At 36.4% G+C, this 15,841-nt stretch overlaps 1 protein-coding gene across 1 annotated transcript in view; it reads left to right on the top strand.

Annotated features, from left to right (window-relative positions):
- The first annotated feature begins 2,209 nt into the window (after positions 1-2,209).
- Positions 2,210-15,841, top strand: part of shroom3 (shroom family member 3) — a 59,490-nt gene continuing 45,858 nt past the window's right edge. The window contains exon 1 of the mRNA XM_065243837.2: positions 2,210-3,050. Coding sequence (XP_065099909.1) covers positions 2,907-3,050 — 144 coding nt within the window. The 5' untranslated portion in view covers positions 2,210-2,906. The remainder of the gene's footprint in view (positions 3,051-15,841) is intronic.

The following is a 15,841-nucleotide window of genomic DNA, read 5'->3' as shown; positions in this document are numbered from 1 at the left end:
AATTTAAAATTACTGCTGTTTCCATATGTTTTTTTGCAAGGTACTACAGCTCTTTTATAAAATATGGAAATATCACACCATTCATTCCTTATTCTAAAGGTCCTTTATCCGTATGTGACCCTGCCTGTGAAAACCCAGCTCAAGTCATTTTGGGATTTACTGTTTTCTACATAAAATCTTCTTACATAGTAGGCTACATTCTGTAAATATATAACTTTGATATCTTTAATATTGACTGAATAAGGTCATGTCAACGATTGAAATCAATGTGTAATCAATGATTGAAATCAAACTTTGATCCAACAAATCTCACCATTAGATTATGAGACTTTAGACTGGATTTCAAACACTATTTTTGTTGTTAAACAAAATTACACAAACACAATTATACATTCATAGGTTTTCATAACTTTAGATAATTGTATTATGTCAACTCACCTAAAGAATAATTGTTTGGAATAAAATGTTATTTGTAGTTAGCAACACCAGAAAACCACAATTTTATACAAGGTCTTACATTCTCTAGTAAAGCTGATAAACTTTTTAAAACATTTTATATTATTAAAATTTGTGGTTATTTTTATTAACTTTTTCCTGACTGCTTTTATGAACTTTTTGTGCTGGGAGTTTGTGTATGTTTTGTAACAATAATGGCAATAAAAGTAAATATTGTAGATGTGGTAGGACTACCCAGAAACCTTTGATACTGTTTTATTGACAAACTCTCAAAACCTCTCACAATGCTGTGTCTGTAAATACAAAAATAACAAACTGTCTGTGCAAAATTGCACCATATACATTTAAGTCATATTAAACATCAAAACCACGTTTAATTAAACACTTTCAAGCTCCAAAGTTATTGTTTTACAGTGTTTAAAATCAGACACTGTTAAAAGACCACCCAGACATTTATAGGTCAGTTCAGATTTAGAAAATCCCAGTGTTTGTGTGTGCACGCAAATATAAAAAGATTAAATGTTTTACATTTGTTTCTGTCGCCCCCTTCCGGTCTTAATATGTTGTAACACTAACAATGCTTTAGCCTGCATCTAATTCAGTGAACACTTCAGTTATCATTCTTTTGATTTTATGTCTGCATTTAAAGACTTTGTGTAGAGTTTCTCTTTAATAATATACTTAGAAAATTAAATATGAAGTATTTAAGAAAATGTAATAGCCTACATGTAGGATGTTTTACTGTTAAAAACAAGGTCTATATCAATTCATTTTCAGCTTGGCTATGTTGTTCTTTAGCACATCATCTTACAAACAGTTTGGTTTGTTGTGTTGTTTTGTTGTTTGTTTGTCTTGTAAGTTAAGTGATATCAGGACATGACCTCATTGCTATGATGTCATTGGTAAACATGTTCAGATGTGTCTTAAGGCTGCAGAGCACAGCGGGCCACACCTGTTGTACTGCACCGCAGGTGTGCTATTGTAAAGATGAAAGGTAGATTTTGAGGTTTATTTAGGTGTTTCCAAAGATTCGTACAACCCAGTGATCATAAAAGATGTGAAGGAACATGCTTCCCAGATAAACCTACCAACTGAGCCAAATGTTTTAACTGTTTGTGTTATGCAGTAAACTTTGGTTTTCAATATCTTATAAGGAAAAGAAAAACAATACTTTAACTACTACTAGAGTGGTATTCAATTGGTAGTATATCTATCAGCATAAATGTTGCATATTGTCGTTTTCAAAAGTTCTACTTTAAAATTAACCTTGAATAAGTTATATTGCTCTTATTTATTCATCTCCATCCATTCAAACACACGCTCTCTTTATAAAGCCCCGCCTTCCAAAGGCACGTGAAGTCTGAATCACTACATGATTTGTTCAAAAGAGCGCGCCATTGCGCGTACATCTATGAAGTTTACAGCCCCTGAGGCAAGCTATAAGGTGTAATATATCCGAAAACACACCTATATTCAGTAATATCTATGAGGTGAAAGGGCGCATGCGTGATGTTCCATGACAAACCAGTCACTTGACGTGGAAACGGTGTTATTAATTTATATGCTAAACTCCTGGTAAGGATCCTGTCGGTCAGATATATCCACTCAACTCTTTTGTGTTCTGCCCATATTGTATTTCAAGGTGTAAGCAACACTTTACTACAAAGTACAAACACTAAACTGGATCTGTTAAGAGAGCCAAGCAAGCATGAGTGTATATATCTGTGGTTTCTCCTGCATTAAGTGGGAGGACCGAGAGTTACGGTGCTGATTTGACTACATTGTGTCTGGCTTTAGTTTCGACCATAAGCGTGAGTACGTGATTTTGGGAATTGTTGCATTATTTCGCCGAAGCAGAGCGGTGTCAGTACGCGCATGCGCGCCGGGGCACCATTCCGATGAACCGTGAGGAGATGGTTGGGGGGTGGTCGACCACAAACTCCCTCATCCATGGCTGCGGCGAGTTTCAGCGCATCAACAGGCAAAGTAAACTTAGGACTGTGCACTTTTAAAGCGCCGGTTTTACGATCGCGGGAACGGCTAAGTTGTTTCGTTGTTTGACAGGAGTCTCGGGCGCGAGCGTTCGCTCTTTCTGCGCACGCAGTGAAATGTATCAAATGCTATTGTGATGTAAACTCGGACGCGAGTGCGCGCTGACAAACGGACTTTAAAGGAGAGTAAAAATGGTACTCTAGTTCACATTTGCCTGCTCATTTGCATTTCACAAGGTTGGACAAGTCGTTTTTCATTTGTCCGACAGGTAGGATGTACTGGAAGGTGCTCGGAATGGGAAGTTTACGAGGCGATCCCGAAAAAATTAACGCGAGGAAATGATCCTTCACGTATTTGAAGTTTTGACGTGCGCTGATTTTGACCTCCCTCATCCTCGCGACATCCTTGGCAGTGTTGTTTTTAGTCGTTGACTGATAAACTACAGTCGCATTCCCACCATGGATGATTGTATTCCTGGCAGCAGCGCGGTGATCCATCAGGGAAAGTTGGTGTTCGTCGAGGCTGAGTTGCAGGGCGGAGCGCCCTGGGGTTTCACGCTGAAAGGTGGACATGAACACGACGAGCCGTTAATCATATCAAAGGTAAATTATCTGAGAGATCATCTTACCCACCTGTCAATCACTTCATCTGAATATAACAGCTTTATTTCTAAGAGGCCTTTAAATCTGTCAGTCAACAGGTTATTCTATACACCAGAGAGAAACGTGAGAAAAGTTTCACCTGATAGTGGGGGAATTGAGGAAAAGCATGAATGAAATATTGCATGTGTGATTTTAGGTATTTGGACACTTACTTTATGCATCAATTGTATTGTATTCCTTTAAAAAAGAAGCCTGTTGGATCTTAAATGCATGGTAGATATTTGGGCAGATTCTCTAAAAGGGTTTAGATTAATCCAGAACTAGGACATTTAAGTCGTTTTACATACATATCTTACAAAAACAAAAGTGGTGTGCATCTTGAGACAAAACAATGGCACTGATATATGTTAAGATATGTCAGTGCAAGAAGTTTTTAAATTTTACATGGTTTTTTTAATAGGCAGCTATAACATGCATTAGGATAAGCACTGTCCGATTGTGTAAAAGTAAAATTTATGTTAGACTTTGATAATAAATGTTCCTTAAATTTTATTTGTCACCCTGTATGGTTCCATTAAAAATGTTGAAATCCACAAAAAATGTTGTACATAAAGTTCAATAAATTATAAAAAGACTGAAAGAATCTTTGGGGAACCAAAAATGGTGCTTTTATTGCATCACTGGACTCTCTAAAAAAGTACAAAAGTTGTCACTGGGATGGTACATTTTAAAAAAGGTCCTAATATGTACCATTTTGGTGCAGATATGTACATTTGAGGTACCAGTATGTATCTTGTGTGTACCTTTAAGGTACCAATATGCACCTTTACGTAGAAAAGTGTACTCTTTAAAAAGGTACTGGCCCAGTGACAACTTTTGTACCTTCTTGTACATTTTTTTTCTGAGAGTGTGCAAAGAACACCTTTATTTTTACAGGGTTCCCACAGGTCTTTGAAATCCTGGAAAGTTTGTGAATCTGCGGGAGAAAATTCAAGGCCCTGGGAAGTTTTTGAAAATATACATATATAGATACAAGGCATTGAAAGTGCTTGAATCTATTTTATGCAAGAAGTTTTCTGGGGAAAATCCATATTATTCCCGGTGTAGTGTAGGATAATATCATAACAATTCTAGACTTTTTAAGCACACATGCAAAACTGTTCGCTTTAATATATTCTGTATGCGAATGTTGATTCATATACCAAAATGCTTTTTTGCATTGTTGTGTTTGACACATGAAAATGTCTCGGGTTACGTATGTAACTTTTGTTCCCTAAAGGCGGCTTTATAGTCGTGTGTAGGTCCTACGGCGTAGCCGCGACCTCTGGAGGTGTCCCCAAAGTGTCACCGCAGTGACGCAGCGCGAGTTCCCTCGAAAGGGAACTGTAACAATGTATCTTTAAAGGTAACACAATGTAACCTTGCTCTCACTTGAAATGTGTCTCCACATTTAGTCTTTGAATTTGAACGTATTGGACCTGGAAAGTCCTTGAAAGGTCCTTGATTTTGAGGTTAACTAAGGTGTGGGAACCCTGTTTTTAGGAGTTGGCTTAATGTTATTGAGACATGTCTATAGTTGGTGTTGAAAACTATTTTTCCATGAGTTATCCTTTCTGTTTTTTAATGTAGTGAAAAAATGGTTCTTTAGATTACAAAAAGGTATGAATTAAGAAAGGACTGAATTGCTCTTTGAGGAACCTAAAAATGGTTCTATGGCATTGCTGTGAAGAACCTTTCAAGCACCTTTTATTTTTAAAGGAAGTTTCCATTTTCATAAAAAAATTAATAATTTACTCACCCCCATGTCATCCAAGATGTTTATGTCTTTGTTCAGTCGAAAAGAAAATGCGTTCCAGGATTTTTCTCCTTCTAGTGGACTTTAGTGGACCTCAACAGTTTACAGTTTCAATTAAGTTTTAAAGGGCTCTAAATGAACCCAACTGAGGCATAAGGGTGATATCTAGCGAAACAAATGTCATTTTCGCAAAAAAGTACTTTTAAACCACAATTTCTCATCTTGCAAACTGTTAAGGTCCAATTTATGAAAAAAAATTCTGGAATTCTTCCTCCAAAAACTTTTTTTTTCAACTGAAGAAAGAAAGACATAAACATCTTAGATGACATACGGGTGAATAAAATTATCAGGATTTTTTTATGAAATTGGAGTTATCCTTTAAGAGTGTAATGGCATTTTTATGGTTAATTCGAACTGTAATCCACAACATAAACACATTTGCATTAAGTTTTTTCATTACAACAGATGTGGTCTAATAAAGTTATTTCACACGTAGACTGCATGGCCCAGACGTCTCACATACTTCTAATGAAAGCGTCCTTCACACATCTAGACTATAATTACTAAGTACAGGGTCAGATTCTTAGTGTGATACCCAGACCAGCGTGAATAACAGATTTTGACCAGTTACTTTCACAAAACAAGTATTCACATGCTCAATGTTTTCCACACAACTGGAGCCCAAACTTTAAACACAATAGACATTGGAATTGAATCTATTGTAGCCGAGATGTTTAATAGCATCTTTGTAAGCTCTAGAGCTTCAGTTTCTCCTTATATCTTCTTTCTTTATATAGATATATGTTTTTATGTTATGGGAAAACATTTGGAGGCACAAAGATGTTTTAATGTTAACTCGGGTTTCATGCTATTGAAGTTGATCTGAGGTCACTTACAAGCTAAAATCTAAAGCGCACAGCCCCAAGTTTAAGCCTTTTTTAAAATCTTTATGTCTCACTGCCTCAGTAAAAGCCTTTGGGATTTTTCAGCCTGTTTTAAATTTATGCATTTGGCAGACGTACAATGCCTTCAAGCCATGCATTTTTATCAGTATGTGTGTTTCCTGTAAATCAAACCCACAGCCTTTGCATTGCTATCTATCATACGTTTGATTACTCAGGGAAAACAATAGCACAAAAGGCCTTTGAGATATCTTTCAATAGTATAAATGCAGAAAAACAAGTTGAAAGGTGAAATTTAGGCAATCAACACTTGTGCAATGATATCCAATGCATTCTCATTACAGATTCATGATTGTGTACTTTTAATCTGAAACCGTAAACTGTCAGAAAAAAGGTCAACAAATTGTCCCAAAGTGTCACTGGGACAGTACCCTTTTTAAAAGGTCCTAATATTATTTGGGTACAGAGATATATGGGTGATTCTCACGAAAACTTGGTTTTAAAAATGTCAAGCATGAAAATGTAAAAATTGCTTAAATTTACTTTTTTCCCCACCAGACATTGAAAAACAAAGTCTGGAGTAAATGGGAACATTAATTTAAACACTTTTACTTATCATTTAACACCTTTTGTAACATAATCTAAAAAATTAGTCCTAAAAAATCTCATTACCGCAACAGTAAGAAAACATCAACACTGACATATTTTCAAAATGACATGACAAACCTGAAAGAACATAATTTGGAGATTCTGCACATGCATTTAAAATCAAAGTATTATGCTTCTATTAATTAAATTAACATTTAATAAGCATCTGTTGCGGCAATGATAATCAAAATGTCGTGTAAGCATTCTGACAAGACAATATTTCAAATTAACTGTAAAAAAATGATCTTACCTGTATAGCCATCTTGAAGTAACTGGTCCATGTGCTTGGTCACTCAAAATCAAACTTTATTAAAATTCTGTATGTGTTCTTAAATTGTTCTCAAAAAGTGTTGCGGAGGATGAGAACATCAGGCATGGACACATCATTTTCCTAATTTTTCTTCTTTATTATTATACATGGATATTCAGTAAATATTTTTTCTGTCATCTACAGTAGTCTAGCAAATCATCCATTTATTTTTTTTCTAAATATTTTTGTGTTAATTTGATTAAATTACAACATAACGCATGTTCAAACACAGCCGGACACATTGCGGTAATGAGAATTTCAGCAGAAAATGAGATAAAATTGACAAATTATAAATTCTTATGTTGAAATCACACATTGTGCAAGGTAGAACACAGTATTGTGTTAATTCTGATGCTTTTTAATATAACTATATTACACATTTTATAGCTAAAATCATTAGTGCCGTGGTGTTTCAATGGTTTCGTGAGAATCACCCAAATACATTTGGTAGCAATTGGTACCTTTGAGGTACTAATATGAACTCTTTGGGACCAATATGTGCCTCTGAGGTACTAATATGTACCTGTACCACCCCAGTGACAGCTAGGGACAATGTAGGCATAACTAATTTCGTTCCTAGCTATCAAGTTAACTAAAACAAAATGTGTTTATTGTGCAATAAGTAACTGCATTTGAATTTACATCAAGTTATTTATGATGGTGCTTGGTAAGAATTTTGTGGGTTCACGTAGTGTGGCTGTTAGTCTCGTGATCTGTCATGTCAGCTAATCGCTGCTGTCAAGGAAACACATGGGAATGAAAGGAAAACATCCCATAAAGACAGAAAGTGAAATGCACCGATTTGAGCATTCCTGTCTTTTTGTCTCATACACAGAAACACCCACAATGTGTTTACGACTGTATGTTTGGAGAACAATGGAGATTAATTGTTGGCATTGTAGGGGTTAAATGCTTTCGCCTTGGTATTGATAAGAGTTTTATCACTGTTGTGCAGTGTCTATGTGTGAGGATTATCAGTCTAAGAGATTACAAACACTAGAATCACTCCAGTCCAAAGTCAGCATGCTGCTCGATGTGTGTGGTAGACAGCAAATGATCAATGTGAATTTGCTTATTTTGGGAAGAAGAATAATCTTTGGAAATGTTGTAATAATCTTGGCATTAACATCAGCAGGTGTCTTAAAACCATTACACTGAACACAAATCCCTGTGCTGGAGAAAGTAATACCAGAAAATCACATTGGGAATATTCATTTTACACTTACCCTCCCAGCCCGAATTTCTCAGAGGGTTAAGTCCATTCCTGTAATGTATCCCATTCCTACAGCAGTACGTAGTGACTGATTTCTACATTTGAGAACTTTAGTGTACTTTGCATATAGCAATGGATAAAAATCACTTCAAGATTATTTTCTTCAAATGTATTTTTATTTTTTTTTGGGATGCACCGATAGGATTTTTTGGGCCGATAACGATACCGATTTAAACTGACAACTTCTGGCCGATGCCGATACCGATATTAAACACTTGTAGACAAATATAATGACAACCTTCAAAGGTGGTTTTTGCTATTCAGCATTTATTTTATTAACAACATTAACTCATTTTTTGCATATAATGGATTTCTTTATGCAGTTAATTAATAAACAATTGGTATCGGCCTTTCTCATGCTATTGCCGATATGCCGATGGTATCAAATTCATCAAAAATCGGCCGATAAATATCGGCGGCCGATACATCGGTGCATCACTAGTTTTTTTTGTTTCATTTGGTCAACTACTGGCATCATTTCTGCCAAATTCCCAAAAAATTATGATTTTTATTTGCAGAAAACTGAAAACCGAACAAACAAACAAAAAGATGCAGTTTTTTCAGATCTTTTTACATTATTTCACAAATTAATATTTGATGGAACAACCCTGATTTTTAATCACATTTGTCATGGGTCTTCTTGACATGCTCTCAGTCTTTTACATTGCTTTTGGGTGAATGTCACTCCTGAGGGTTGCTTTTGTTTTAATTTGACAGACACTGGACTGAAATGGTCACAATACATGTAGAAATGATTATTAAAGGCAAAACTGAAGAGATCTCTTAATTTTTCAGTGGCTGTATATTTACTCATTGCAAAACATAAAGTCCATCATTGTTTATGTTTTTGACAATCATTTTGAGTATAAAGCTGCCAGGTGTTTTCAAAAGACAAAGCAAAAATGGTAAAATTGTACAGCGTAGTAAATTATTTATGTTTGTAAACAATTTTCTGTCTTTATAATCAGTGTTGGGGGTAAATAATTACAATTAACGTGCATTACGTAATATTACTTTTCTGAAGTAACGAGTAAAGTAACGCATTACTTTTTAAATGTACACATTAATATTTTAGTTTCTTTTTCAAAAAAGTAATGCAAGTTACTTTTTAGTTTAATTAATTAGATGAAAAAAAATTATGTACTGAATTAAATTAAACATAGTCATATTATGCACTTTATGCGTACACGCCTGTGGGAACAGTTTGAGTCAGAAACTGAGATGGCAGGCCAGAGCTCAACATTTTTGTGTTCAAATATGCAATTTCTGAATGCAGAACCTTTCAGTCATAAAAACACCTGCAAGGCCTGAAAGAGATCAAGCCTCAGCCAAGAAAAAGTAATGCAAAAGTAACTAAAAAGTAACGTAAGCATTACTTTCCATGAAAAGTAACTAAGTAACGCAATTAGTTACTTTTTTTGGAATAACTTAATCTTGTAATGCATTACTTTTAAGAGTAACTTTCCCCATTTCTGTTTATAATATCACAATTACTATTTATCTCACATAGTTTAAATGTTCCTTTATAGACGGTTTCAGCAGTAAAAACATAAACAAGCGGCTGTCGCGGTCCGCACGTAACTTCCGGTAAACTCTGCTAATATTATATAACAAAGTACTTTAAACGTAGTTTATTTATATAACAAGCAAAAAAACAACACATAGATTACCTAGGAAACCAAAACATTTGTTATTTTCGACGAGGCATTTGTTCAAGAGATCAGTTTAGCAACTAGTCAGACCGTTAAAAAAACGAAACCGGAAGTAAAGTTCGGATCCAGACATGTATCACGTGTGTCCGATGAAACCGTCTATACAAAATATTGACATGAATTTTACTCATATGTACTCATATAAATTTTAGCTTTTAGTACCTCAGAAGTACATATGGTAAATACACATCCGTACATACAGTAAATGGTAAATATTTAACTATAAAAATAGCTGGGTTAACCATGCTGGGTAAATACTGGACAGAATACAAGCTGGGTTAAATATGACCCAATGTTGGGTTGTTGTTTTGTTATTAGGGGTGTAAATCGGACGGTTAATTGCGGTACGATACAATATCGATTATCTCTGGTCGTTGTGACAATATATTGCAGAGGCCAATATATCTGCCAATATTTGGATTTTTTTATCAACAAATGATGATGCATTTTTTTTTCCGATCGGCAGTAAATTTCTCTTACTTAAATTTGATGTTTGTAATAAAAAAGACACTCAGTGTCACTCAATGTAAAGCCAAAGTCTGACAGACAGTAAAATGAACGATCATTATTCACTTTTTAATATGATGTTATGTTGTGTTACATTTTATTTAAAGGAAACACTTATTTAAAATGTTTAAAACTTATTTTAACAGGACCGTAAGATGTCAGATACACATTATGTCTTCTAAATATGTTTTAAGTACTTTAAAAGGTTATATTTATAAATGTTATGCATAATTTTTTTTACTTTAAATAATTTTCTGTTTGCCTCTTATTTAAGATTTGTGTTATATCGGCCATTTAGCTTTTTTAATATCAGCATTGGCCATTAAAAAACACATATTGATTTGCATCCGATAGCAGACGCAACGTCTTCTGCCTCTTTCGCTGTGTTTTCGCTGCTACAACTGCTTTGTTGCTGCATTGCAAATGCGCAGTTGGACATTAACGTTAAGAAATGAGGAAGCAGAGAGTGTCAAAATAAAGGTACCTTATATCGATATTGTATGTGTGTCATCGATGCATTGTATCGTTAGACATTTAATCGATGCATTGATCCATATAAATGTATTGTTACACCCTTAATTGTTATGCAACCATTCGTTATAAAAACCCAGCAGCTGGGTTAAAACAACCCAGCATTGGGTCAATTTTAACCCAGCAGTGTGTTCTGTCCAGTATTTACCCTGTATGGGTTAAAAATAATCCAATAATACATTTTTAGAGTGTAGGACCTTTATAAGGGATAATATTTTGTGTATATGGCTTAGACCAGGTGTGGGCATTCCTGGTCCTGGAGGGCCACTGTCCTGCAAAGTTTAGCTCCAACCCTCATCAAACACACCTGAAAATCCCAATCAAAGGCTTCAGTATGACTTGGAAATGACATTCAGATGTGTTTGATTAGGGTTGGAGCTAAACTTTGCAGGACAGTGGCCTTCCAGGACCAGGAATGCCCACCCCTGGCTTAGACCTTGCATTATTGGTTATAAGATCAGTGTACTGGTTCTTAGATGTCTTTCTAAAGAAATAGAGAACAAGACGTTCTTTGTGGAACTTAAGAGCGTTCTGCAGTGATATCAGGCTATAAACCCCCTGTCGGTTCGACTCTGTAAACTTGATTTTATACAGGGAGTAATTCTTGGCTGAAATGTCAGTCTGAAGAAGCAAAAGTTTAGGAGATCCCCATCCGGCCTTATTTGGTGTTCTGGATTTGTGCTCTTGAGTAATATCCCTTCCACTGCCCGACTCCAATCTCTATAGCTTCTTGGAGAAACAACACAAAACATCCAGATAGTTTGTGATTTGGCTGCTGCTATGACAATGTGATGTAGGTGCCTGACTGTGTTTGTGTGTTCAGTAGCTATACCGCATAAACAGGAATTGATTACAATGATGTTTTCAGTTCGGAAACGGATGCTATTTAAGAAAACATCACGAGTTTGTATCCAAAGCTTAATTTTGGCATTGCATGCTCGGTTTATCCTTAAAAATCAAAGTCCTCAAGCTCAGGGAGTTCACATTCGGATTGGATAAACACTTTGGCTGAATCCCAGTTTGTATTCGGTTCCTTGTAAATGGCATGAAAGATTAGCATGAGCGTGTACTTCGAATGAGAATGTCAAAGGTGTCTGGAAGGTGAGCTGTATTTCCCTCAGTATTTGTGCATTTTAGTCAAAGTTGTGTGTATATATTTATATAGATTTTTGCCCATATTGAGATTAAGATGAACTCTTATTGTATGATCAAGTGGTTGCGCTATATACTGGGATTTACTGGCCATCATCCTCTCTTATATTGGTCAACCATTACTAGTAGTGGACTCGATTTCCCAGCAAGCAAAGCCATCATTTCACCATCTAGGTTAACTATAGACCCGATGTAGTCCGGCTAGTAACCCACTTCTGGCCAAAATAAACATGAATTTGCTTACGTAAATCACTTGTAAGATGTATGATATCCCTTCATGTAAGCAAAGTCAACAGTGTTTGGTTTAATTTATTTATTTAATTTATTTCATTTATTTGTAGACATCCGTTAAATTTTCAGACAGCCCAAATTTTGCCTCGTTTTAGCCTAGACGCCTGGGCTGTGTATTAAACGTATGCAAAATTGCTTGCTGGGTATTGTTGCAATAATAAAGTTTGTGATGGTTTTCCATTTACGTTTTCACTACGAACATGGTGACAAGCCACAAGCATCTACATTTTATTATATTCATTAACTTTAAGCTTAAATGAATTGTAAGGTAACAATGCAAACACTTACGTGCCAACGCATTGTGTTCAACAAAGACCTCTGCTGTTTTATCTGTGATGTAGCTCTTTTGTGCGGTAATGCGTGTCGTGTTGAATGGCTAGCTTTATGTTGCGCGATGTAGAGTGGTGTCTTGTTTTCAATAGTGAGCGGCGTCTTGTGTGTTGTGGTGAGCTTTAAAGTGTGTTGTGCTGAATAGTGAGCAGGATTTAAACAACAGCCACGGCCCTTCGTACCCCCTTTAAGAGCTTGTCACCATTACCACGGCAACAAGTAAAGATGCCCGGCCGAAACGGGAGATAAGACACGATGATGAAGAGGAGCTTTAGGCCTCGAGAGGCTCTCGGATCTGAGAAAAAGAAAGTTGAGTATGCAATGGGACAGTGATGGTAGAGAGAGCGAGAAAGTGGAGTTTTGAGAGGTTATGGTTGGTGTAAATATCACTAAGGAGGTTCTTTCATTACCACACACACTGATCTGCTCTTGAAAGACATGCAAGTGTTTGTGGGTAGGGAGAGATGTCAGCACCAGCCACTGCTTGTTATTGGACTCCCTGCCAGTATTCCAATTTGCATGCTATTCATCCTAAAAATTGTAGGATGGCCAGTATATCAATCCTAAAAAGGTAATGGTTGAATAATGTTTTTTTTATTTGGCAAATACTCTCTAAAAATACTCTAAAAATGCTTGGTTCTTTTTTGATCCAGTGTTGTGTCCAAAAGGAACCTACCCAACCTGTTGTCTGGTTGCAATTTAACCTATGCTGGGTTGTTTTAACCCAAAAGGCTTGGTTGGTTTAACATATTGTTGGGTCAAATATAAACATTTTCTGCGTTAATATTGTGTTTGACCCCCTTTCGCCTTCAGAACTGCCTTAATTCTACGTGGCATTGATTCAGAAAGTTGCTGAAAGCATTCTTTAGAAATGTTGGCCCATATTGATAGGATAGCATCTTGCAGTTGATGGAGATTTGTGGGATGCACATCCAGGGCATGAAGCTCCCGTTCCACCGCATCCCAAAGATGCTCTATTGGGTTGAGATCTGGTGACTGTGGGGGCCATTTTAGTACAGTGAACTCATTGTCATGTTCAAGAAACCAATTTGAAATGATTCGAGCTTTGTGACATGCTGCATTATCCTGCTGGAAGTAGCCATCAGAGGATGGGTACATGGTGGTCATAAATGGATGGACATGGTCAGAAACAATGCTCAGGTAGGGCATGGCATTTAAATGATGCCCAATTGGCACTAAGGGGCCTAAAGTGTGCCAAGAAAACATCCCCCACACCATTGCACCACCACCAGCAGCCTGCACAGTGGTAACAAGGCATGATGGATCCATGTTCTCATTCTGTTTATGCCAAATTCTGACTCTACCATTTGAATGTCACAACAGAAATCGAGACTCATCAGACCAGGCAACATTTTTTTTAGTCTTCAACTGTCCAATTTTGGTGAGCTTGTGCAAAATGTAGCCTTTTTTTCCTATTTGTAGTTGAGATAAGTGGTACCTGGTGGGGTGTTCTGCTGTTGTAGCCCATCCGCCTCAAGGTTGTGCGTGTTGTGGCTTCACAAATGCTTTGCTTCATACCTCATTTGTAACGAGTGGTTATTTCAGTTAAAGTTGCTCTTCTATCAGCTTGAATCAGTCGGCTCATTCTCCTCTGACCGCTAGCATCAACAAGGCATTTTCGCCCACATGACTGCCGCATACTGGATGTTTTTCCCTTTTCACACCATTCTTTGTAAACCGTAGAAATGATTGTGTGTGAAAATCCCAGTAACTGAGCAGATTGTGAAATACTCAGACCGACTCGTCTGGCACTAACAATCATGCCATGCTCAAAATTGCTTAAATCACCTTTCTTTCCAATTCTGACATTCAGTTTGGAGTTTGTCTTTGTCAGGAGATTGTCTTGGCCAGGACCACACCCCTAAATGCATTGAAGCAACTGCCATGTGATTGGTTGATTCGATAATTGCATTAATTAAAAATTAAACCGGTGTTCCTAATAATCATATTCAATGTATACAGTGCCCTCCATAATGTTTGCGGAAAAAAAATGTCAAAAATATTTTTACATTATTTTTCTGTATTTTTCCTTGTAAGTGCACTTGCGTAGTAGCTATGTTTCCATTTCCCTTCAAATTGCGCAAATTGATCTTGCGAATTGTAAATATGGTCAGTGGAAACACGTCAATTTCAATTTTTCCAATATAAAACCGCAACTCCAATACTCCCATTCGGTGGTTTTTCAGACAATTCAGAAAAGGTGTATTTCTGCAATTGAAACACCTCATATGTTGTCGCTCCCAAGTATAAGGGGCTTTTATTTGCATTAATCTTTGGATAACACTCCTATGTCTCCTTTAATTAAAATAATGGCTTAAAATAGCCCGACGTGATGTTTGAAATGACTTATCGCAAGAGGAAAAACTATGTTTTAGATCAGTGGTTTCCAGGTTGCCCGCATGGAGTCTTAGCATCAATTTTAATATTTATAAAAAAATTATATTAGCTTGACTTCTTTTATGTATGTTAACATTTTGGTTTTAAATAAAATAAAATCAACAACTAAAACAAATTTTTTTTGAGTAGACTACATTAAAAAAGTAGCTCTCCAGATTGTTTTATCCATTGTAGTAGCCCTTGCTCACAAAAAGGTTGGAGACTCCTTTTTTAAACGCATCCGGTGACTTATTTTTGGAGAGCACACAATGCGAAGTTCGTCAGAACATGTATTTAGCCCGTCATGTGTGTGGCTCGTCATTTCAAAATATGTGTTCGGCGCGTCGTGAACCTATGTGCATCACGCATCATGTCAAAATACGTGCCTGCTGCAGACATGCCTGCTAAAGGGTTTATGATAAAAGAGACCCGCGTTTGCCAGATACTCGCATAATCTCATGCGTTATCAGAGTTTATTGTTAAGTTAGTGTCTTGCGAGTATTTCGTGAACGTGAGCGTCTCTTATATCATAAACGGTTCTGACGCGTGTGCAGCAGGCACGTATTTTGACAAGACGCATGGTGCACATGGTACACATTACGCAACACACACATATTTTGATTTTGCGTCCCTCGGAAGAGAAGTCACCGGCCGCCACTGTGCATATCATTGGTAAGTGGAAACTCGTCATTTTATGAACGTTTCTTTTCATCCTTTAGAAAATATTGCATAGTTTTTATGCAGATCTGTAATGGAAATGCAGCTACTGTCTGGTTTTATTAAAATTTATTTTTACACACTCTAAAAATTTTTGGGTTGTTTTCAATTAAGTGTTGAGTCAAAAAAAAGACAAACCCAGCCGAGTTTATTTACATTTTGGTTTCAAGATGTAGAAATTTTGGCACCTTTCAAACAGTCTCAGATGTGCTCATACTTGAATAGA

Source organism: Paramisgurnus dabryanus, chromosome 18 (genome assembly GCF_030506205.2).
Source record: "Paramisgurnus dabryanus chromosome 18, PD_genome_1.1, whole genome shotgun sequence".
NCBI classification, from domain to species: Eukaryota; Metazoa; Chordata; class Actinopteri; order Cypriniformes; family Cobitidae; genus Paramisgurnus; species Paramisgurnus dabryanus.
This window is presented reverse-complemented; position numbering and strand designations above follow the sequence as displayed.